General features: G+C 44.1%; 1 protein-coding gene across 9 annotated transcripts in view; it reads right to left on the minus strand.

Moving 5' to 3' along the window:
• ITPR1 (inositol 1,4,5-trisphosphate receptor type 1) overlaps positions 1-26,293 on the minus strand; it is a 344,659-nt gene that overhangs the window by 126,514 nt on the left and 191,852 nt on the right. For all 9 annotated transcript variants that reach the window (XM_070455631.1, XM_070455630.1, XM_070455627.1 and 6 more), the window contains 7 exons: positions 24,649-24,900; positions 22,680-22,805; positions 20,030-20,158; positions 11,558-11,678; positions 9,132-9,316; positions 5,155-5,303; positions 4,148-4,259 (listed from right to left, as the gene is read on the minus strand). In XM_070455631.1, coding sequence (XP_070311732.1) covers positions 4,148-4,259; positions 5,155-5,303; positions 9,132-9,316; positions 11,558-11,678; positions 20,030-20,158; positions 22,680-22,805; positions 24,649-24,900 — 1,074 coding nt within the window. The remainder of the gene's footprint in view (positions 1-4,147; positions 4,260-5,154; positions 5,304-9,131; positions 9,317-11,557; positions 11,679-20,029; positions 20,159-22,679; positions 22,806-24,648; positions 24,901-26,293) is intronic.

Here is a 26,293-nt window from a genome sequence, read left to right on the forward strand (position 1 = left end):
TAAGACTCCATGTTCCTAATACAAGGGGTGTGGGTTCGAACCCTGGTTGGGCATCTAGGATCCCTCATGCCACACAGTGTGACCAAGGAAAAAACCCAACAAAAAACCTCATAGGTCACTGAACCAAGAGACCTGAAAGGCACCTTTGTACTCCCTTGTAGAGAAAACTCTTGAACTGAGCTGTGAACAAGGGCAAGATCCCCGATCAAGAACCATATCCTTTCAGAAAAGGATGGAACAGAGTCGGGTTAAAAGCTAAACTCCTATCAACTCAGCTTAGGAGAAAATTCTCTCTTTGGACTCATTATACCACTGAATGGGGGCTGGGGGGGTGTCTTGCGTCCAAACTACCACTGGGATAAATCAGACCCAGCTTCAATTTAAGCAAGCAGTGAGACTAACATGTTCCCCAGCCCAGATATTCCAAATCCTGATACTATTCATTAAAGAGACTAGATTCCTCCAAGGTGATTAGTGCCTACCTGAGTGATATTAGGAACAATGAAATGATTTATTAGCATCAAGTTCAAGGGAAAGAAAAAACAAGAGGATTAATGACAATTATGCATGTTTAATGATAGATGGAGGATCCTTGATTTTTTTTATTATGTTCCACTAATATTTAGTTCATTTTGTGAATTTAAACTCCTACTAGAAACAGTGGTAGCTGAAAATGTTAATAGGCTATTTGCCTAGAGAAAAGAAGCACTAGTAATTAACAGGGGATTGACAATTCATAAGAAATGAAAATCCTGACATTACTTGAGGTCAAAACCTCTCTAGTAGTGTAACAGGTACCATTATTCAGAAGAAAAATGGATTTTAAATAAATTGAGATATTCTTTCATATTAACTGTTGGCCTCTGAATTTCTTTCCAAAACTCTGTGACTTTTAAATCAAAAATATCTTAATAAAAATTGTACAGTAGGTAATAGAGCAGCCAATATATAAAATAATTATGCTTTCTCTTCAAGCAGGGTCTAGGGCCATGAATATATTCTATGAATTATAGAGATAGTCAGGTTAAATCTTAGAGATGTTTAGCGATGGGAGGTAACTATTTTTTTTAAACATGGTTAAATCTGTAGATTTAAAGCAGAGTTGGCTAGGCCTTGCACACACAGAATGGTTGCAAAGCCCTGCTTTTATAGTTTATTAACTTTGAATACATTGGTGAGAAAGACACAAGAATCACATGAAAATGTATTCCATCATTATTCTGGTGATCCTTTTTAATATTCCACTATATTATACTGTCTAATATTATATATTAATACCGTTCTCTGGTAAATATTGCTGGCCCATTTGGAGACACAACAGTAAAAGATAATTTATTTAATTTCTAAATGATCACGATTTAAATTTTGTCACCATCCTCTTTGCCTAGCCCCCACATTTCCAGCACATGTCACAGTCCTTGGACGGGCACGTCTTAGGACTGGGACAAGTGGGCTGACCACTGGCTTCTCACAGATACGACTCTTAAGGCCTGATCCAAACCACAGGTGATGGGAGGGCCCCAGAGACCAGAACAGATGACTGTGAAGACTCAGGAGAGGGCGGGGAAACAGAACAACTCTGGACATCTCAGAAGGGTGTTAGTCATGGGACAAGCTCCCCTTAAAAGGCAACAAATAGGAAAAGTAGGCCAAGGTGACAGAAAGGGCATTCACACTTGCCTTTGTGTCCTGAGCACCCAGTTCACAGGACACTTCATTTACTTCATCGACTAACACCCACTGTGAGGGACAGGGAAGCCTGGCATGCTGCAGTCCATGGGGTCGCAGGATCAGACATGACTTGGCGACTGAGCAACACCCCCCACTGGTTTGCCTAAGAAAGGTTAGTTCTTTGGATCTGGGTTCTTCCCACCCGTGAAAGCTCATCCCGTATGTTGTACCTCTTTACTCAAACAGTGGCAGCCAGTGACCCATCAAAGGCATTTTCCAAAAGCCTTTGTAAAACGGGACAGAGTGTAAACTAACAACGAAACTGGAAGAAACACCAATCATTTAACGCCCCCCTGCCCCCTTTTAAAGTGAAGGGTTAAGCAGCCTCTCCCCGCAGTCCGAGCCTGGGGCCAGAAGCATGGCGTGTCTGTGCAGTCGCTGCGGGGCTGCTGACTAGCACAGGTTTCTAGAATGTCTTCCTTGGTGGCAGAGCATTTCTCGTACTTGCTTCTAGTATTTTCACTTTGACCAGGGGATGACAGCTCCAGCCCAACGGGAAGGAACTGTCATCCTGCCTCCAAGCCTCTCTCTGCTAGGAGGTGACTAATTTCTTCACCAGATGAGGAGGGATTTGAGCTGCAACCTCAGAAGCTCTTCTCAACCCTCGTAACTCTTTCACAACGACCTGCATTCGAAGCCCTGGCTCTCCACAAGCTTTCTCACAGGCAGGGGGACAGCATCTTGGAGCGTGTCCCCAGGGGCCATGACGGTGTTCTCACTGCTGGCCCTCCATGGGGACGGAAAGGCAGCAGGATGCACACGTTCCACACAGCCCTGAAGACCGCTGTGGACTTTTCTGCCTAGCAACAGACTCTCAACCAACTCCTTGTACTTATACTTTACATGTTCTAAAAAGAAAACTCACTTGAAAGTATAAGCACAGCTTACAGAGTTCACTGGAGGATGGACACAAAGCTTACCTGAAGGATCTTGGCTAGAGAAAGAAACAGACATTCTCAAGAGGAGAAAACAGTGGTCTCCACATTTTCAAATCGTGTTTTCTGCCCCCAAGGTACAAATAAATTCACAGCTGGCTAAGGTCCCTTTGGTAGAGCTTATCTTATTAGGGAAAGTGAATGTCTTTAACTAGAGTCAGTTTTTAAAAAACACTTCTTAAAGTTCACTCGAAGAAAAACAAACATCCTGTGGAATAAATGGTTATTATTTACTTATCTGATAAGTGTATTCTCTCTTACTGTCCTCCTCACCTTATAAAGGGCAGGACCTACCTGGGTGTCTACACAGTGCAGACTGGTTGTCTCATTACTTCCTATTTGTACCAGCGTTCCTTGCTTTTGTATTTATAAACTCTACTCTGGCATATTTCCACCACGAAATTCCTCCTGAGTTATAAACACTTATTTTCTAAGTAACATTTATTCAAGTTTGAATTTGTACATTTTACAAGTTTAGATTGATGTTTAAAAGCATTGTGGTTTGGGGCCAGTGGAGGAATGTAAACTGCAAAAAGGACTGTGTGCCTTTCTGTTTTATTTGCTCTTATCCAAAGATCCTCACATGTTGAACTGCTCTAATATTAAGGACAGACACTGCTTAGGCTAGAAAGCAAGATTCTGACAGTGTTTTAGACGTGCAAGAATCTAGTCACCATCTCTTTTGACAAGTGAGGCTGTGATTTAATTATCAAGCCTTCTTCACAGAGATGAATAAAAGTTATTTAACTATGTATTTGATAAGTCAATGCTATCAGTACATTTACCTACTCAGAAAAAGCTGATAAAAGTGGCTTCAGATAGTAAATGAAAATTATTGCCTTCAAAGAAGACTGGTGAGACTTAAATTCAGGCCCTGTTTTTCACTGGGGGCAGAAAGCAAGAGCAATGGGGCTCTTTTTATCCCATTTGGACCAAAACCAGGGGTGTGACGGCTGTTTTCTGTACGTCATGGCTCACTGCATGTGCTAAGTCTCAGCTCCCAGGGATGGTCCGTTTCCCAATCTCAGTCAGAAAAGGTGACATGTCTGTCCGTCTTCATTCCAGTTAGACCTGGAGGCAGTTTCTTCATACACTGGGAGGATTGTGTAACATCTCACCAGAAAGAAGCAAGTAAACCCACAGGTATGCTCAGCTGGAACCCAAAACTCAGGAACACACACACCTTGGTACACAAGAGGCATCTGCATTCTCACTGGGAATTTAAACAGATGGAAAATCTTATTGTTCTTATTTTCCTGAATATAGATGGTACGGCAAGCAGCCTAAAAGAGAAACCCAAGTGTATATGACTCTAAAGAGAGTCATATGATTTAATTACCTTCAGGGAAAGATGAATAGATTTTTTTTTTAAGTTACCCCTCCTGTCAATACGCCTGAACTAAGGTGGATTTCTAAGTGCCCCCAGTCTGCTTCTATCTCATAGCAACACCTGGTTTTCAGATGAAAATAAAAGGCAGTACCTTTTCTCCATAGCCTCTGTCTTTGGTCATCATTTCTCTGAGGGTCTGAAGGACCTTAATGCAGAGTTTCTCCTCATTCTCCTCCAGCAGCTGTTTAGTGTGCTTGATTAACCTGCATGGAGGGGAGAACCACGGATGACATCCCTGAAACAACCTTTACATTAAAAACAAACAAACAAACTTATTGTAACTAGTCTGTTGATGGACTAATATTTACCAAAGGCTCCCAGACTTAAAACAGACTTCCGGGCAGTGCCTTCACTAACAGCCGGTCGGTGTCTCAATAGCGACACCTGCTGGTCAGCAGCAGCAAACAGGCCCACTCAAAACTGCTGTTTATGGAATGCAGTTATTTACCCACTGAGGATTGTCAGTGATGTGGCCAAAATACGTCAGCAGTGTAAAAAAAATATGCCAGCAGTGTAAACAAAAAAAAAAAAAAAAAAAGAACTTCAAGAGTATGATGGTTGGGGCAAACGCATCGTTCTGTTTATCCCGTCTTACCCTTTGACGGGCCCGGAAAAATAAAAAAGCAGCGGAGTTCACGCTCAAGCTAACCAACCATCCAACCTTAGGGTGAAAATCAACGATCTCTGGTCACGGGACCAGTTGCTTCTTCAGATTATGCCCCACGGCATAAAACAAGAAGCTACAAAGCTGCTGGGAGAAGACTGTGAGGCCCTGGTAGGTCTGAGCTTTCTGAGGATTTGGGGGCCGTGACTGTTGGAGTCTGTATGCCAGTCCACAGCGGGCATCCTGCCCGCATGTGGTGAGTGGAAGATGAGCGACCAGGCGTGCAGCTCTCAAAGGAGAAGCTGTCAGCAAACACCAGGGTCGTAAGTAGGACTGCACCTACACACTTCCTTTGGAACGTCAGAACGGACCCCGCACTAGACCGTATTGTTTTCCTCCAATAGCAGGCCAGCCCCGCCTTCCCCGGGAACCAGTGCTGCGTCTGGTCATCGGGTTCTGCCCCAGCGAGCACGGTGGCGGGAGGGGCTGCTTACTTGCAGATGAAGCCCCCGCTTTCACACTTCCTCCTGGCGTCTGTGTTCTCCGGGAAGAGCAGCTCGGGCCGGTGGAGGACATCCACCAGCACAGATAACTCGGCCTGCACCAGGGGCCGGAGACGGTCCTCCAGGGCCGAGACGATGTCCTGGAACGGAAGCACAGCCCCGGTGAGCAGCCGGGGCCGGAGGCGACCGCGGGAGGGTAGGAACATTCATTTCTGACCTGAGGCATGACCACAGACTACGCTGGGTTACAGTAACCTCAGCGCCGTCTGGTATGTGCCTCAAGTTATTAGACATTGCCCAACGGTTACCTGAAGCATTAGACCCTGACGCGGAAAACAGAGAAATAACAAAGACATAACATCCTTCCCACCCGCTCTGTGAGATGATCCTTATGCTACCCAAGGAATCATTCCATATGTTTTAAAATAGGATGCAAAAAGTACATTCGACAACATGGAAAGGTGTCTACATTACAAGTGTAAAAAAAATGGCTAAACAATAGTATGGACTCTATGATCCACTTTTTATCAGCAACATTAATGTCTAAAGGATACACAGCAAACATTAAAACATCATTAGTGGTTTTCTCTGAGAGGCGGGATTACAGGTGATTCCAGTTTTCTATTTAGCGGTACTTGTGAGTATTGACAAATTATTTCCAATGAGCATGAATTTATTCATATAATAAAATATCATATAAAAATGAGAACACAAATGAATGAACATGCTGTATCAACATGCTAAATACATGTACCCTGATAGCATGATGGTCTTCAAATGCAAAACACACAGCTGTAGGAAAGGAAAACAGAGAGAAGTTGAAAGAGCAGCAAAACCAACACAACAAACACCATATAAAGGCAAATGGCAGGAAACAGATGAGAAATTATCTCCAAAAGATGCTCAAGTCTGCCGTCTGGCTTGCTAACTGAGAACCAAGCTACCGACAAGCTGGCTAAGAAGGGCAGGACACAACACGCTGGGGAAGATCAGATAATTAACCAAGAAGCTCATGGAGAAAGCCCACTTTTATTGCATTCATCTCAATTAGGGACCCAAATTTCATAGGCCCCAAATTCATGAAGAATTGAGTGATTTTTATCTAGAAACTAAAACTTATGAATATAATTCTACTTCATCTTACATTTAACAGAATTTGTCATCACTCAATCATATTTAGGATGCATTAAAGAATGCATGAATGAATCAAACTACTTTGGGTGGGGGGCAATATTCCCAACAAGATTATGAGAGTACACTGCAACATCCCTTAGTTTGGATTGACTTTCACACCACAGTCAGAAAGAGGGTCGCTTTGGCAAAATTCTTTGAGAATTTTGTCAGTTTCCCTAACAGTTCCCTCTGGGAAAGCACCCAATTTCCTCTTCATCAACAGTGACTGGTCCTAACTCTGGCAATTCGTTATCTGTCTCCAGCTTTTGTACAAGATTGAAACACTTCTTCAGCATCGTGTTCACGCAATCTTGCATCTTTTGCCAGGTTGGAACTTCACATTGCAATTGATTTGCATTGTATTGTCAAATGTAGAACATTCGGCAATCAGGGAGAGACCAACAGACAAGGATGGCGAAGCGATGGGCAGGGGGAGATGCCAGTGTTAAGTGAGGGGGATGTCTGAATGGGGGTTAATTATATAAGCACTCCATTTGCAAGTTCATGTTCTCACATTATGACAACTTTCGCCGTTCTGAGCAATCTCGTAACTGCAGGGACTCAGACAATAACTCATTAGATAAATGAGGATCACTTTGGCTACTGACCAAGTCTTTAAAACAAGCACTGCCTAAACTTATGTATTTTATTCTGTTACCCAGGAATATGCATAATGATCTAAGAAGATCACTGGTGTGTTTCTAAGCCACAGATCATTTAGTTTGAGCAGGAGAAAATGCTGTGTGTTCATCCAGTTACGAGTCTACAATACCTTCCTCTTTCTAAACCATAGTGGGGATCAGGAAACACTCCATAGGGAACCATGCTACCTTTGTTTAAGAAGTGGCTCTGTCATGACAAGGCTGAAATTCCTTCCCTGACCTGCAAAAGCCCTGCCCATTTCATCCAGCTCTGCGGGCTCCAGCCAAGCTAACCTTCCCTAGGTCCCTGCGCCGTACTCTCCCCGGTACAACAGTCTCCTCACAAGCTCTTCCCTTCCCTTCCCTTCTTCAAGTCAGTGCCCCTGTCCCTGGCCCTGGTTCCAATGTTCCTTCCCCAGCAACACCTTGTTAACCACCACCCCCAGCTCCAGGCAAGATGAGCTTCCTCATCAGTATTTTTCACAGCACTGCTCACTCCCCTGCAGTGTTTGTCTCTCTTACCATTTGACTTTTATCCGTGTGATTTGCTCACTGTGTCTCTCCCTTCCAACACTGGAGACTCTGTGAAGGTCAAGAGTATTTCTGGCTTTGGTTGCTGTATCCCCTGTGCCTAGGGTGGGGCTGATGAATGCATCAATGAACTGATTTGTCTTTAGGTAACTTGTGTAACCCTCAGAGATTCATTTACTTCACCTATTAATGATAATATTATGGTCATAAGGATAATGACCATAATAATATTAATAAGAAAAGCAGGTCACAGATAAGTGACCTGGCTCACTACATGCCAGGTTCTGCTTTTGTGCTTTAAGTGTATTGAATTTTCCATTGCTGTACAAACACTGCAGTATAAACGATTTTGCAAGCTCTTCATCAAACGGTGGTCTATGTCCTATCCCCTTGAACCTAAGTGGACATACATCACTATCTTGACCCAAAGAATATGACAGAAAGGATGCCGTATGATTTCTGAAGCCAGGTCATTAAGGCAATATAGCTTTCACTTATCTCTCTCCCCAGACTTATCTTGGGACCCAGCCGCCATGTTGTGAGGAAGCCCATACTCTATGAGGAGGCTCTGTGTAGATATTTTAGGTGAGAGCTGAGGTCCCAGCTAACAATCAGTATCAACTGCCAAAGACGTGAATGAGTGAGATTTCAAGATGAGTCCAAACACAACCACCATCTGACTGCAACTGCATGAATGAACCTGAGCAAGAAATACCTTGCTGAGCCCAGTAACGGCCAATCAAGAGTCAAAGAAGAAAATAATTGCTATTGTCATTTTTCAGGCAGGCACAAGTTACTGGAACGTCTTAAGTCTCTTAATCTTCATATCAACCCCGTGACGTAGGTGTGACTCTCAGATGATTTTACAAGTTAGGAAATTGGAGAAATTAAGTAACTACCCTAAGGTTATGCATTTCTAAGTGGCGGAGCCACGATCAGGCACTGGCTTGAGATCACACTCTGCACCATAGCACCAGGCTCATCTGAAGGATCTGTGATTCTCTAACCATGGTCCACGTGTCATCTGTGAGGAAGTCACCTGAGGCGCTTGTTCAAAGGAGAAGCTAATATTACGACGTGGTTTAAATGTTTCACATCATCTAATCCTCACTACTCTCCCTCTTAACAAAAGAAGAGCACGTCTCTTTGCAGGCACTAAGGAGAGCAGGATCTAGCTAGAATTTAGAACATTTTTATTTTCATTTGGGTCATTTGATACAAAACTCCTCTCTCAGTTACGATTACATTTGTTTACCTACTGATTCAAGAGACCAAAATCCCAAGATGAGGGGGGGGAAAAACGGGAGCTGTTACACTCTTATTCTAAGCATCCTCTTCTAACACTGATTTATTCTTTCCTAATAAGTGACAAATCTCTTGAAAAAGAGATTTGTAAATCCATGCACAACCTCTGAGGACCATGACTTTGTCGGGAGTTTTTTGGGGTCCCAAGGAGCTTTGCTCTCCTGGCCCAACGCACGTATCCGCATGTGACTACCCACTCATCACACTGATATCCCCCTGGGGCCAACCCTGGATTTTCTCTGGCTCGAGGAAGCCCTTCAGTGTGGGGAGCCGCCTCGGGCTGGGTTACGGGTCGCTTCCATCAGCGCTGGGCATTACCTGCAGTCTCTCGATGATGTTCCGGTAGTCCCTGGAAGCGGCCAGGACAGAGTCTCTGCGCGCTGCATTGCGGGCCGTCAGCCGCCAGTTCATGGCGGTTTTCTGCACGAGGTTGTGGGACTTGAGGAAGAGGTTGTTGACCTGACTGTCCAAGTCCACGGGAATGGCAATGGCCCGGCTCTTGGCTGCAGGGGAGAGACAGGGCTTGTGAGCCCACAGCTCTGATGAGAGACCCCCAGAGACGCAAACTCCCCCCAACAACCCACAGGCAGCCGTGTCCATGCCTACAACGTTAGCATGGATACGCAGTTCAGCTGCACCTCACTATCTGTTAGGTCGGGTTTTCCAATGTGAATTCTGAGGCCAGCAGCTGTGAGGGAAGTTACATGCTCTGAGGTCATACGATTTAGGCAAGTCCAATGGGTTTCTCCAATGAATGGTTTCTTAGGGGCTCAGATATATCTATACATTTTAAGAATTATCGAGACAGGTAACTCAACTGACCAGTAAACTGCTTTTCGAAAAATTCTCCAGTTTCGTACTCTTTCAACCACCTACAAAATGCTGTTTTAAGCCAAACATAGTACAGAAGACAACATCTACTATGACATAAGCTATTCTATCCACACAGGCTGCTGTTTTGCTTTTAACCACCTTAAAAAAGGTGACTGGCAACTCCAGTCTCATCATGAGAAAACCAGTCAAATCGACAAAGGGGGAACATTCTACAGATACTTGACTAGGACACCTGAGGATGGTCAAGGTCACAGGAAATAAGGAATGTCTGGACCCACTCCAGAATTCTTGCCTGGAGAACCCTATGGGACAGGGGAGCCTGGCGGGCTACAGTCCATGGGGTCGCAGAGTTGGACATGAATGAGCACGCACACATGAGCAACTGTCACGGACCAGAGACGACTAAACGCAATGTGGTGGCCTACACGGCACTGTGAACAGAAAAAGGACATTAGTGGGAAGGGGGCTGAAAACCAAGTCTGGAAGTTTAGCTCATAGCAACAGGCCAACCTCAGTTTCTTAGTTTTGACAGACATGGCTGGTAAGGTAAGATGCAGACAGCAGGGGTAAACTGGGTGAAGGGTACCTGGGAGCTCTGTGTTATCCTGGCAATGTTCTTATAAGTCTAAATCTATTGCCAAATGAAAAGTTAATTTAAAAATTAAGTTAGATAACCAGACGAGCAATCCTTCTTTCTATCTGGGAGATCCAACAACATTTAAAAAAAAAAAAAAAAAAGGCAAGACAACTGTTGCCTGTCTTCAAAGCTCCATGCCAGCAGAAGCACAAAAGTGCTGGGGTTCATGGTCTGTGCAGTCTTCATGGTCTACTGTCTCACAAACACCAACGCTCCATGCCTTTTCTCATCACTGCCAAGACTATTAAAACATTTCCTCTCTCTGATGATCACTGAGCTAGCGAACTCAGCAACTTGCCCCACTTTTAACCAACAACCTCAAGAGGCACCATCATACATGGGCAGAATTTGGGGTTATCTGGGGATCCCATCTCAGGGTCCCATTTTATCACATCAGGAACCTATAATAATGTACACCCTTTCAAAACCTCAATCTCTTATTGTGAAATAGTGCCATGTAAATAATAAAAAGACACGAGTGCCTGCCACACGCATATAAAGGGAATTAGGCAGGGAAGACTGCGATCGGGCATCAGGTCCAACGGAACACAACTGCTCAACAGCGCTAAGAGTCCTACTCGTCTCCTCTGGTGTCTCACAGGGATCTAAAAAGCTACTAGAGGCAGATAACCCTTCTCAATTTAAGAAGGAAGGCTTTCCTTTTTCATAGTGTTTATGGGGAAGGGGTGGAACAGGGCAGCGGAACAGATACCGACAAAATCAGGGTGAAGGAGTGGTCATAACTTCCTTTCAAAGCTGCCGACAAGGGGCGGCGGGGAGCAGGAGGGGAGGGGGCAGAGGATGGAGAAGCTTTACCACGGAGAGGCAGGAGGGAGCAGACCACCATCTCTGACAAAGGGTGTTCCCCGGCAGTGGACATATGCTTTGCATGAAAAAAAAAGTTCCCATATGGTCAACTATGTTTACCGGATTCAACAAATGACTTTCTTGAACAAGGGGCTTCCCAGGCCCTTGAACGCACTTGAGCACACTGGGACTCGCCAAGAGCTGCCTAACATTTAACCATGCAATCTGGCTTTTCAGAGCCTATCTTTCTTTAGGACTTGCTGGCTCTGAACTTTGGGAGGTGCTGGCTTGGAGAGATGAAAGGGAGGTTTAAGAATCAAGATCACGGTTCCAGCCCTGGGTCTGCAGCCTCCGGTGTGAGGGAGCTCCGCCGAGCTATGGAGCTGGCGCGCTCTCCAGGGTGGCCTTGCTCCCGGCTGGGTGGCCCGTCTCCACGTGTGAAATCCAAACAGAGGCGGAGTCTTACCTACATCGGAGAGCACCCGGATGCAGCTCTCCACCGCGGCCTTCTGGCTCGGCGTGAGCCAGTTGCAGTGGTAAACCCGGAACACACCCTGAAGCAGCTGCACGAAGACGGGCTGGCGAGTCTGCAAGAACGAGGACAAGGAGGAGGCCGCGTGAAGACATTCATCTGTGAGCGACCCAGACACTGGTCAGCAGCAGACACTGCCCTGAGCCACAGGTTCACAGACCCTTAGGCCAGAGTGGGAGGGGGTGGCCTGGTGATGAACGGGATTCCAGAAGTGGCCAAGGCCAGCGGAGACCAAGTCAGAAGTATTCTAAGGCAATGCACAAACTTGATGTTAAGTCCGACCACTGGACGGAGCAGCAGAATCACAGCCTCAACACTGGGATTCCTGTCTCGTTACCAACTGGCTGTGTGATTGTAGGCAAGTCACTTTACTTCTCTGACCTTTAACTTCAGGCAATATATAAAATACAAAGACTGAGACTGATGAACTCCCGGAGTTCTTTTTAGATGTTATATGAGTAGAACCCATATTTTTTAATCAGCCTTGATAAATTGGTAAGTGGATCTCACCTACAATACTCCTTGTTTATTTCAGGCAGTGTCTCCAAAGATAAAAGGAGAATACGGTTCTCATGGTGACTATGCACAAGTGTTCATTTGCCACAGGTGAGTACTTGCAAGTTAACTACAGAGGAGGATTTATCCCTTTCCATGATAGTATAAATTTGTACTTATTTTAAAATAAAAGAACTCAAACAACGACTTTAGCAATCTGATACTGACTTCCTGAAGGCATCTGCAAACTGCAATTCTGGTCTCCATTTGAAGCTATCCACATCAGGGTAGCTTTAGACCTGCATGACAAAGGTCACTGTGGATGGCACACTACTCCACTGGCCTGCAATTTTAGGAGGATGTGCTTGCATATCCCCTCTGAAACACAGGAGGACTTAATACAGCAAAGAAAAAAAGTACTGAAAATATACTACAGAAGTTTCTTAGATGAAAGGAAAACAAGTGTAAAGTTCTGGGGCAAAGGAAGATCACTCTAAGAAATTAAAATGGGTTATGAGATCCTTTATATGTGGAATCTAAAAAAAATGATACAACTGAATTTATTTACAGAACATAAGTAGACTCAGACAAAGAAAACACACTTGCAGTTACCAAAGGGGAGAGTGATAAAGTAGGAGCTGGAATTAAAATATGCATGCTACTATATATAAAATAGATAACCAGCAAGGACTTAGTGTATAGCCCAGGAAAATATATATATAAAATAGATAACCAGCAAGGACTTAGTGTATAGCCCAGGAAAATATACTCAATATCTTATAGTAACCTACAATGGAAAAGAACCTGAAAAAAGAATAGACAGTGTATATGGATAACTGAATCACTTTGCTGTACACCTGAAACAAATGATCGACTATACTCCAATATAAAATAAAAGTGAAATTCAAAAAACAAAAAACAAAAAACCAGAAGCAGCAAACAAATGCCCACTGTACTGAGGGGACAGCACAGTATTCCTGAGGGGATGTCAAGTCCTGGTGACCCAGGCTGGTGTCACATCCTTGGAGACTGGGCAGCCTTGGGTCTCTAGGCTGGACCGTCCTGGGGCTGAAGAAGCTGGGGAGGAAGTGACGGCAGGTGAACCCACCCCTCAGGACCAGTAGTGGTGCCCGGTTTCCCCATCTCCAGATCCAGGTAGGCCCACCTATTGATAAACGAAGCTTAGAGTACCCAAAGGAAGTCAGATCCCTTGGCCTGGAAGAGTTCGGAACAGGCCCCCAGTCTCCAGGTGGGGTCGCCACCTCCAGACTCCATCCTTAGAGTCACCCTACCCACGGAAGACAGAACCCTCAGCAGAGCAGTGTTACAAGGGTTGGGTTTTGTCTGGGAGGCGAAAAATACGGGAAAGAAGTAAGGAGACACAAGCGCCCGTGTCTCATTTACAAGCCACAAGCCTGACTCTTACTAAGGCTCTGCTTGCCCAAGGAAGCCCCGTTGGGCATGAAGAAATGCCGCCACTTTGTGGCCGTTTCTCGTAACAACAACTTTTAAACGTGTGCTGATGGGCACAAATAGACAGAAGGCCTATTGGGCACGAAGAAATGCTGCCGCCTTGTGGCCATTTCTCGTAACAACTTTAAAAGGCGTGCGGATGAGCACTGACTATTCAAGCCCTGCAGGGCTATAAATGACATCTGACCTCAAGAAATGCCTTGGTGTAGGTCATCGAAAAATAATTCAAAAAACGGCAGATTTTCCAGAATCCTATTTCAAGAGGTAAATCCTACACTGCTTAAAGAAAAAAAAACACATGAAAAGATGCTCAACATCACTCATTATCAGAGAAATGCAAATCAAATCACATTGAGGTATCACCCCACACCACTCAGGATGGTCATCCTCAAAAAGTCTTCAAAGAATAGATGCTAGACAAGGCATGGAGAAAATGGTGCCCTCTTATGCTGTTCGACAGAACGGAAATTGGTATAGCCACTACGAAGAACAGCAGGGAGAATCCTAAAAAAACAGAGCTACCAAATGATCCAGCAATCCCACTATTAGGCATGTATCCAAAGAAAACCTTAACTCAAAAAGACACGCACTCCAACTTTCACTACGATCCTATTTACAATAGTTAGGACAAGGAAGCAACCAAAATAGCCAGCGACAGGTGAATGAGACGTAGGAGGTGTGGTCCATACAGACAATGGAATATGACTCAGGCATTAAAAAAAACACACACACACAATGAAATAATGCCATCTGCAGCAACATGGATGAATCTAGAGATGGTAATACTAACTAAACAAAGAGAAAGAATAATATCATAAAATATCACTTAGAGATGGAATCTAAAAATTGACTCATATGAACCACTTTACAAAACAGATTCGAAGACTTTGAAAAAATCTGACAGTTACCAGAGGTAAAGGTAGGGGGTGAGGGATAAATCAGAAGGTTGGCATGTTAATATGGCATAATATGGCATGCCATATACACAGTAATATAAACATATTTTAATGAAATAGGAATAAACAAGGACCTACTATATATCACAGAGAATTCCACTCCACTTAGCACTCTGAAATAACATAAATAAGTGAAGAGTCTAAAAAGCAGATATGTGGATATATATAAGGGAATCAAATTCAACAAACACAAACACAGCAATGTATATAAACTATCCTCTAGGGGATCTTCCCAACCCAGGGACTGAACCTCATATCTTATGTCTCCAGTATGGGCAGGTGGGTTCTTTACCACTAGTGCCACCTGGGAAGCCCATAAAAACTATACAGCAAAGGAAAAATAAAAATTAAAAAGAAAGAAACGCCTATCACATCCCTGGAAAGAAAGAAATGGTGGAACATCCCTGGAGTCTGAGCGGGCTAGGGTCACAGGCTGGACTGTGCTGGGGCTGAGGGAGCTGGGGAGGATGTACCAGCCAAGAGATTGCCTTGGACCTGTAGTGCCTGGGCCCCCCAGGATGGAACCACCATCCCCAGATCCAGGCTGGCCCTCTTAGACCTAAGTCAAACCCAGTGCCTGCAAAGGATGGTGGACCTGCTGGGCAGGAAGACCTCTGCAAACTCACCTGGTCTCCAGGATCTTGCTGGTGGGGTTCCCACTTCCAGTCTCCTTCCTTTGGGCCACCCCACCGACCTGCCATCTACCTATGGCACCCTCAGCACAGCACTTCTGCAGGGCTTGCAATCTATTCGGGGGTGGTGAGCAAGGGTAAGTTGGGAGAGGTAACGAGATACAAGCCTTTGGGTGTCTGTTTGGGCAATTTCCACTCTAATTTACAACCCAAAGACAAGGCTTTCTCAAAGGCTCTGGTTGCGCAAGTTACATCAGTGGGAATGAAGATGTGCTGCCCCCTTGTGGACGCTTCCCGCAGCTACAACGTGAAAACCCTTGAATCTGGGCCTTTAAGAACCCTGCCCTCAAGAAAAGCTCTGTGGGAAGTCATTGAAGATGGATTTAAAACAGGGCCGACTCTCAAGAAGCCAATTTCGAGCGCTAAATTATCCTCAAATTCTTTAAAAAGAAAACTCCCATGAAAACACGCTCAGCATCCCTAAAGATTAGGGAAATGCAAATCAAAACGAGGAGGAGGTTATTCCCAAGCAACAGTTGTTAAAAAGTCTACACAGAATAAATGCTAGAGAGGGCCTGAAGAAAAGGGAACTTACTACGCTGTTGATGGAAATGTACACTGGTAACAATCACTACGGGGAACAGTATAGAAATCCTCTCAAAAAAAAAAAAATAGGGTTCCCAAGAGACTCCAAGATTTCACTCCTGGGTGGGCATGTCTTCAGAGAAAACCATCCTTCCAAAAGACACAGGCACCCCAACAATGTCTGTGGCACCATTTACAATAGCCAAGGCCTGGGAACACTGAAATGTGCATCCACAGATGAATGGATGAAGATATGCTACATATACCCAATGGGTTAAGACTCAGCCAGAAAACAGGAGAAAATCATGCCATTTGCAGCAACAAGAATGGACTGTGAGATGATCACACCAGGTCCAATAAGTCAGACAGAGCAAGACAAACATTAGATATCACTTACACATCACATTTAAAAACAGATCACAGTGAAGTGATGTTCAAATCAAAATGAGACTCACAGACAGGAAACTTAAGAGTTAATGGGGGAAGCTGGGCAAGGGGTAAGGAGAAATGAGGAGGTTGGGATTAACATAAACACAGTGATAGTCATAAAACTGATGATCAAGGTGGACCTACTGGAAGCACAGGGAACTCTACTCAACACATTAATAACCTACGTGGGAGAAGAATCCGAAAAAGAAGAGCTAAGAGTGTAAGTGAATCAAGTTGCTGCTGGACTCAAACACACGCAACATAGCGTATCAACTGTACTACAAGAGAAAAAATAAAAATTAATGAAAATAAGTCCTACTCTGAACCCATCAAACCTCAGTGACCCGGGCTGGTGTCACATCCCTGGAGCCTGAGCAGGCTTGGGTCCCAAGGCTGGACTGTGCTTGGGTTAAGGGAGCTGGGGAGGATGTACCAGCCGATGAAGTCACCTTGGACTTGTAGTTCTTGGTCCCCTCTGATGGAACTTGAGATGGGGACTCAATGGCCTAACTTAAAAGGAAAAAGAATCCTTCAACTAAATGAATTCTATTGAGCCAATATCTATTGAGCATCTGCTCTGTTCCCATCTGGCACTTGAATCAACAAAAGATGAGTCAAGCAGCCAGAGCAACCGATTCCTAATTTCCTATTCTAATGGCCAATCTGGGGGCACCAGCTCACGCAACCTCTTGGGCTAATGAACATGCCTGCCCAGTACCTTCTGCCTGAGATTCTCCCCCGCTTAGTTCCCAAGGCTCTGTTTTGCTCATGGATTCCATCCTGAGGGCAAGATAACCCCTTAATCTCCCTCTGGCCTGCTGCATAATCTGTTCTTAATTATCTGTACTCTGCCCAGGTCCTGTCTAGCCTACCGCTTCTTTTTCCTGCCAAGACGTGCACTAGCAAGCGTTTATACTTGGACTTCACAGTGTCCTTCTGAGTCTACACAATTCACTTGCTCACTCAACAAATGAGCACCTCCCAGGGGCCAGGCATGGTGCTTAGGATAAAACATATCTGAGACACGTCTCTGCCCCCCGCTCACCCCACTCCATTGTAGCTTGCAGTCTAGCAGGACCCAGTACAAGCTGCCAATTGTTAAGCAACTACTGTGTACCAGGCATTGTGCTAGATCTTCATGAACATTCATTCTCCCAGTCATCCTGCAGGTCATACTGGGTCATCATCCCAGTCATACTATAATCTTGTTTAACATGTAAGAAAAGGGTTCTGAAGCTCTGAGATCTCCCCAAGTTCACAGAACTGGGAAGGACTAGAACCCAACTCTGTCCTGCTTTAAAAGCCTCCAAAGATTTTTTTTTAAAATAACTTACTTATGGCTGTGCTGGTTTTTTGTCACTGCCCGAGCTCTCTCGAGTTGCAGCAGCTGGGGTTACTCCCTAGCTGTGGTGTACGGGCCTCTCCCTGTGGGGGCTTCTCTCGGTGGAGCACAGGCTCTAGGGGGCATGGGCTTCAGCAGCTGCAGCTCGCAGGCTCACGAGCTGCGCGTGGCTCAGCTGCTCCGCGGCGTGCGGGATCTTCCCAGAGCAGGGATGGCACTCACGTCTACTGCACCGGCAGGTAGATTCCTGACCACACTGCCACCAGGGAAGCTCCAAAAGGCTTCAGAGTTCTGTCCTTCCTCCCAGAACCCACACTTCCAGCCGCCCCTCAGACATCCCACTGGGGCCTTAAATGCAACAAAGCTGCAAGTCCACCACTGTCCTCCCCAAGAAACACAGGCTAAAGAAAGGAAGCAAACATATAAAACATGGAGGAAGGAAGGACGAAGGTACAAATCTAGCTGAGGAAACAAGACGTAGGCTTTTAAACAGATAAATAAGACAGGTTAGGAAAAACAGGTTAGGACAGCTTCGAAAACAGTATTCCTTCAAAATAATTATTCTAGAAATCCAGTTTAGACTATGTACTTTAATTATACTTGGATAACCGGGGCCTCGCTCTGGACATAAAAGGTTGGAGTTGATTTCTCTGGTCACTCCTGCCTAATAATTGGGTTAACCATGGTTTCAGAGCAAGGGTAATGGAAGGAGGGTGCAGGGACCAAGACCGAAAACCCGAAAGAAAAAATTCCTGTTTAATGGTTTCCAATTACTTTGACTGGCTGACGTTGACATTTGGTTTTGCAACACTGTTTCACAGTCTCTAGGAGAATGGGAACTGCCTCATAGCAATGGTCACTTTTAATTATGAGAGAAGCAAGTTCATCCTGATTAACCAAAGCACTGGGCTCTGAGTAGAATAGCTCTCAGTAAGGCACACATTTTGGCCTCCAGCAACTCACGTGCTTGGGGTCTGACAAGTTCTTATTCCCCAGTGACTCAAAAACCATGTACAGACACGCTAAAGGTGCTATTCTAACTTTAAGATACTTTACATATAACCAAAGGCTAGCAGTTAAGCTAAATTAGATAGAAGGTTACCAACAGTTTCTAAGAAAACATATCTCACTAAAAATTCCAGAATTCAAGTTTTAGAGTCAGACAAATCTGGGTTGAAATCATGGTTTTGCCAGTTAGCAGTGGGGACCCATGGTTGAGGATGGTAATTTAATCCCCTGAGCCTCAATTTGTTCACCTGCAAAATGGGGATAACACTATGAGTACTAAGTTAATACGAACTCCTCTGCATGAGCAACAGAATAGCAGTATCTAAAGAACGTACCAGTGATATACTGACCGTGAATCACTCTTCTCTTGGAGAATTTACCTTAATTAAGGTTATTTGTCTACAATTCAACCAGCCTGGGCCATGCATCAACCTCAGGACACCCTCCATCTATATGCTTGACAAGGATGGTTACTCCTGCTCTTCTGGCCATGGGAGACCAAGTCCTATTTTCACTCTGCAGGCTGTGTACACGGACCTGCAGTAAGACTTCCACAGCCGATGACCCAGACCTTAGTTACAGAAAGAAGAGTGACTTATCCAAGAGTAGTGAAAACATCTCCCAGGTCCAGGGATTCACACATTTGAAACTCTTAAGTACATTGGCAATCAGCCTGCAGGGCCGCTGCACAACTCCAGGAGGCGCCAGTGGTCAGCATGTGCTGGGCTGGTGGGACGTGGTAGCCACAGTATCAAGGCTCAAGGATGTCTCATTCCTGCTGGCCATGTAACCCCTTCTGATGAACTGTAGGCACACATTTGGGGTTATAATGGAGATTCCCAGACATGTTTTATTAAGTGTTGGACTTGCCTAGTGGTCCAGTGGTGAAGAACCTGCCTGCCAATGCAGGGGATAGGGGTTCCATCCCAGGTCTGGAAAGATCCCACATGCCACAGAGTTACTAAGCCTGTGCACCCCAAGTACTGAGCCTGTGCTCTAGAGCCCGGAAGGCGAGACCACTGTGCTCACACGCTGCAAGTACTGAAGCCCCCCAACATTGAGAAGCCCGAGCGCGGCCACTAGAGAAAGCCCACGTGTAACAACAAAGACCCAGTGTGGCCAAAAATAAAAATATATGTAATTTTAAAAAAAGTGTTAACATGCTACCACTCATTTGAAAGCTGCATGTCTTTCTAAGGTTGGAGGTAAGGAAACACCAAGATTAAAGAGGGGGAAAAAAAGAAGGCATTTGCAGGAAAAAAAAAAAATCAACAGCCATAGAACCATCTGTTACAGAAAAACACTCGCAGGTACTTCATTATCCACGCAATTCCTGTAAAAACCATTCTCCGCGAAGAGAAAAGCATCTGCTATTAATACTTCTCGGAGGGCTGGCTCGTCCACAGGTGCTCACTCCAGAATCAGCACCGAGTCCATCAGCCGAGGAGCTCCTGGGAATTACCTGCATTCTGTCCGCATTTCTTACCTGCAAAGTCGTACTCTGGTCTGAGAAGGGAGAACTGAAGAACGTGGTGACGATGCTCATGACAATCTCGGTGACATATTTCTCCAGAACGGAGTCTGCGTGCTTCCTGTCACTTGTGTTGTTACAGGCCTGCAGGACAAGCCAATGCTTTAGACATTGTACCAAAACCTGCAGGTTCCTTGTAAAGTTAAGAAATCTGTGACAATTTCTGCTAATCACCCTTAACAAAGCAAAGGCAAACGACTGCAAGTCAGTGCTTCTCAACAATTAGGGACTTCCCTGGTTGCCCAGCGGTTAAGACTCCATGCTTCCAATGCAGGGGGTATGGGTTTGATCCCTGGTCGAGGAACTACGATTCTGCATGCCATGTGTGGTGCAACCAAAAAAATAAAAATAAATGAAACAATAAAAGAGAGCAATGATTTAAAAGAAAAGAATCATGGAAAAAGAGAAACAGATCAGCTTGGATATCACAGTGAAGAATTATAAAACATTAAAGTTGGCATGGAACCTACAAGGCCATCACTTCCTAATTCCTACCAACTTGTGGCCAATCTAAAGCCCCCAAAGGCACTAATAGGCTTAATACCTACAGTTGCCTCTAGGTGTCCTTAAAGTAAACTGTGTAAGTCATTCATCTTCTCTAGATCATAGGTAACTAATGCATATAATCAAGATACTTAATCAAGTATTACCACTGAGGTCCATTGGGCATGATATTCTTCAAACCTAAACACTCCTCCATTCATTGAAAACTCTACTGAGCCACAGTACTGCTGAAAAGAGTGGGCTGTGACTCAGAATAACTATCTGTGTAAGTTTAGGGGTGAAGGGAGACTTCAGGATTCACCTGGACTTTAGATAACTTTGCTGCTTAGAATGTGATTACACATTTAGAAGAACAGGTTTAAGAAATTCATTTTTTTTTTTTTTTTAGAAATTCTTTTTTTTTTTGACCACAACACGTAGCTTGCAGGATCTCAGTTCCCCAACCGAGGACTGAACCTGGGCCCTTGGCAGTGACAGCGAGAGCTCTAACCACTGGACTACCAAGGAATTCTCCCCAAATATTTAACATCCATTTTATTACCAAACTCATTAGCCCTCTAATTTGAGATACAAAATCACATATATAATTTTAAAAATTATGAAGTAAAGGGTAAAACCATCAAATTTTATTAACTGTCATGTTCTCAGTCCAGTGATGAGCAGTTGGTAGAGACACATCCAAAAGTGAAGTTAGCAATGAATTTTAAAGCATTTTTGAACAGCTTAAGGCAGGGATGAGCCAAGTTAAGGGCTGGTGGCTGTTTTTATAAATAAAGTTTTACTGGAACCCAGCCATGCCCATCTGTTTACATACCAATGTGGTCACTCTCACGCCACCAGAGCAGAGTTGAGAAGCTGTGACAGAGACACATGGCCCATAAAGCCAAACATGTTTACTATCTGGGTCTTCACAGAAAACTCTGTCAAGTCCTGATTTAAAGAAGCAAAGCAGGATTTCCATTTCAAGCCAAACCCTCAGATTTATGGGATTAAAAGACTAGGAAGAATTTGAGATTAAAATATACACATATTTAAATTATATATATATATCAACCCTGAAAACTCATTGGAAGGACTGATGCTGAAGCTGAAGCTCCAGTATTTTGGTCACTTGATGTGATGTGCCAACTCACTGGAAAAGTCCCTGATGCTTGGAAAGATCGAGGGCAGAAGGAGAAGAGGGTGTCAGAGGATGAGATGCCTGGATGGTATCACTGATGCAATGGACATGAACTTGGGCAAACTTCAGGAGATGGTGAGGGACAGGGAGGTCTGGTGTGCTGCAAACCATGGGGTCGCAAACAGCTGGACATGACTGGGCGACTGAACAATATATATTGGTGATGCCAACACTGGAGTATTACTAAACATAGCCCTTGATTAGAAGGAAATTAAGTTCTGGTAGGTTCCTTGTTTTATACTGGTAACTGTACAGTCAGGAGAAAATGCCACATTCTATAATTCTACAATGCACTTTTTTTTTCCTTTTTAGCATCACAATGTTTCTGAAATTGGGGTTCATTTCACAATTATTCTGTGAAGGACTGAGTTACTTTCCCCCAACCTGACTACCACACAACTCCTATTAAATCCATGATGTGCCTTGTGAGGGTGTAGTCCCATGACTTTCAAACAAATGTTAAGTTCACTGCAAAACCAAATCAAGACTGAAGCCACGCCACAGGCTGGGTCAGAAAAGCAATAGGCGGGAAAGTGATGTGATATGAGGATCCTTGACACCAGACCTTAGGAGATAAATGCTAACACTCAGGAAGGTGTCCTTTGAGGAGAGCCTCCTTGTGAAAGCAGACAAAACTCTATACGTCTGATTTTAATATGTCCCACATTATCATTCCCAAATCAATCCATAAAGGATGAAATGAAGACCAGAAATAATCTACCTTCCCGGAAGCTTGACGAATAAAATCTATTTTCAAGCTAGAAGTAAAAGATCAAAAGAAATGAGACACAGTGAAAGAGCCAGGTACCTCCTTGTGCCACCAGCTAGCAAGCTGTAACGACGTGACCATCATCCGTGTCTGCACAGGGAGACCATGCCCCCCACGCCCTCCCCTGCCTCCTTAGTTCCAGAAAGCCTTACCCTGCAGATGTCGACAAGGAAATTCTCAAACAACTTCCACATGTGATTACTGGTATAAATCTCCTTCATTTCCACTTCCGTATCCACATAGCAGTGATTCAGGAAGTTAATGTAGGCAATTTTAACCTGAAAAAGAGAAACAGGTGTTTCTGTAAAAATCAACTTGTTCATAGTACATGTGGGACTGACTAGCTCCCTCAAATTAGCAATGACAAGGACAGACCAAAATGGCCATCCCATTTTCTCTTGACCACTGAATTTCTATGGCTTTTTGATGGTCAAAATTCACCATGATGAAATCTGAAAACAAAGGTTTTGGAAGAGAAAATGTTCATGACCTCCAGGTAAAGAATGGAACAAAACACTGTGACCACAGAAGATGGACAGGTTTGACTACATTAAAGTTAGGAGTTTCTACTCATGAAATGGCTCTGTTACAAGAGTTAAGTGACACAACTGGAGAGAAGCTGTTTGCAATGCATATCTCCACAAGGAATTCCTACAGATCTGTGCATATAAGATGGACATGCCAAGGAAAAAAGGGGCAAAAAATGTGATCTGATATTTACTTAAAGGAACAGTAAATATCAAAAACAATATATGGAAAGGTGCTGAATCTCATTTAGTAATCAAGAAGACAGAAATTAAAACCACTATGAGATATTACTATACACCCAATAGACTGAAAAATAATCAATAATAAAGGGCAAGGTAACAGTTAGAGCTGGCAGAATTTGGAGGAAGGAGTGATAAGAGCTCTGTGGTGAGGGACAGCTGAGGAAAAACTGCTGGGAGGCACTTCACACCGTCAAGTCGAAAGAAAGAAAGGCACCGTGCATGACACAGCACTTCTGAGTGTTCACCCTGCAAAAACGTATAACTTTTCCAAGGAGTAGTCTAAACACAGTAGGTATTTAATATATACTACTAATCCATGCTGTGCTGTGCTTAGTCACTCAGTCGTGTCCAGATTATTGCCACCAGGCTCCTCTGTCCATGGGGTTCTCCAGGCAAGAATACTGGAGTGGGTTGCCATGCCCTTCTCCAGGGCATCTTCCCAACCCCAGAGATCAGACCCAGGCTCCTGCATTGCAGGTGGATTTTTTACTGTCTGAGCTACCAGGGAGGCCCAAGGACACTGGAGTGGGGAGCCTCTCCCTTTCTCCAGGGCATCTTCCCAACCCAGGAATCGAACCAGGGTCTCCTGCATCGCAGGCGGGTTCTTTACCAGTTGAGCTACCAAGGAAGCACACATATGTGTGCGTTCTCTCTCTCTCTATACACACACAAACACACACACACATATATATAAATGCATACATATATATACTAATAATATAAACTGATACTATATATTTTAAAACATGAAAAAAAATACATATTGCATGGTCCATTTTTTTGTTGTTGTTACTAGTTAATGTATATGAATAAGGAAAACAAAAGCTGAAAGGATTTACTTCTAAAAACCTTACAGGTATTTATTATGGGCAGTAAAATTGTAGATTACTTCCCATTTCCTACTGGTTACCGGCAGTTCCTGAATATTTTAAATCTGTCATTCATGATTTTTGCATTGCAAGTTTTTGTTTAAAGAATAAACCTATTAAGTTTTACACTGGTGTGAACTGTCTCTCTAGCCACCCTTCATCTCATTTCTGAGAAGTCCGTTCAGCTCAATGCTCCGGTTTCAACAGGTGAAATGACTGGTTCCAGAGCTGAAACCCCGCAGCAGTTTCCTGTTCTTCCTCAAGGAGACAAAAAGACAGACTTACTTCCCCAGTCATTCCTCTCACACAAAATCAAGGCTCAAGGGGATGCTGTTTTGGCCACTGGAAGTCTGACAGCTAAGTGAGCCATGGTGTCAAAGCCGTGAGGTTCCACCTGGGTCAGCTCCCATCCAGTCACGACCCCCCCACCATATGGAGAGACACGAGCAGAGCCCACCCACCCCGGGGACACGGCCGCTCACCTCGGGGATGCAGTCCTCGTGGGTCACCACGCGGACAATGTCATCCAGCGGGAGCAGGGAGTTGCATTTGATCTCCGTGTAGACGTTCTTGCCCTCCGTGCACACGGCCAAGAGCTCCACCAGATGGATGTGGTACATGAGGGGGCTGTTCTCATCCATCCGGTCCCGCTCGGACCTCATCATCTGAATCAGGGTCTGGAAAGAGGCTCTGTCGTTGTAGAACACGAGGACATCCTCTCCTGAATTAACCAGCTGTGATCAGTGAGAGAACGAGACTTGTTTATAGCATAAGCTTGCCGGGATGGGGGAAGCATTAAAAAAAAAAATCTATTCACACAGAAAGAGATGTTCTGTCAGCATTTACCTTCCAAATCCAGTTGCATTTATATTACTGAACTCATCCACACTTCATTCATTTTTATTACTAAACAACTAAAAAATTCAGCAGCAGCATTTTCATTCAGATATAAAAATATCACAGCAGTCCTAAAGCACTGTTAGGGGAAGAGAAAGTCTACACACCAGCATTCATGTATCAAGCAAAAATGTAGATTTCAAGCCTGCCCTTGTATTTCCCCTAATAATTGGGCTATGATTTTTTTCTTTTCAAAAATGTTCCCATCTCCTTTTTATGCTTTGTAAGTATTTTTCTTACAGCTCTTTCATACATTGCCTTATTTCTTCACAATCACAAATAATCCAATTCTACGTAAGATACACCCTTCCTTTCAGCATTCAAAGAGTCAAGGTATTCCAACTCATAACTTGTCTGCTGGGGACTGGGGGTTCTCATTAATTAAGAATTAAGTGTTGAAATTGTTCAGCACTGCATGAAACATGAAAGATCCATAAAGGGCTGACACAGAAGTCAAAATAAATATGGTCAATATTATTCACTTAATAACAGCTAACCTTTATGAACTCTGAGAATGTTCCCACAGTAGCTTACAACACCAACTAGAACAGCAATTCCAATAAATGGTAGCTCTCATTGTCATCTTTATCTCATTTAACTAGCCTATAAGTTTCTCAATCCTGAATCACACAGCCTGGGACATGGAACAGAAGACATTCGTATCCCAGGTCAAGCCAATGCTTTTAATGACACTATACCATCTTTCATGGAAATCATATATGTAGATAAGACCATAACTCCAAGTGTTAGCTGGACTTACTTGAGATTCCACTTATTTTTTAAAGGTGGAAAGATGACAGCAAGCACCTATAGAAGCTGAAGTACTGAGGGTGACAGAGGACCCCCCGGGAAAGACGGCATCCATGGGCACCGACGTCTCACAGAGACCCCAGGGGGACTTGCCCCAATTCTACTGACCAGCTTCTCATGAAGCATCAACAACAATACTCCCAGCTAGTTAATGAGGTGGATGATTTTTTTTTTTTTAATCATAGAATTCACAAGAAGAACTTCTTTGACTCAAAGGATTCTATCCATATTTAACCTGGATTCACTGTATTTTGGTTCAATTTTCTGGGGGTGTTTTACTCTCTCAGAAGAATCCTAGCTAATGATCCTTATAACAGATTTACTGCTATGAAAAAGTTGATTGGACTTTGGCTGTTTCTACAGCTTAAGCTCACACACACAAGATCACACACACTTGCACACACACACACACACATTACT

The sequence above is a fragment of the Odocoileus virginianus genome, chromosome 26 (genome assembly GCF_023699985.2).
Source record: "Odocoileus virginianus isolate 20LAN1187 ecotype Illinois chromosome 26, Ovbor_1.2, whole genome shotgun sequence".
NCBI lineage: Eukaryota > Metazoa > Chordata > Mammalia > Artiodactyla > Cervidae > Odocoileus > Odocoileus virginianus.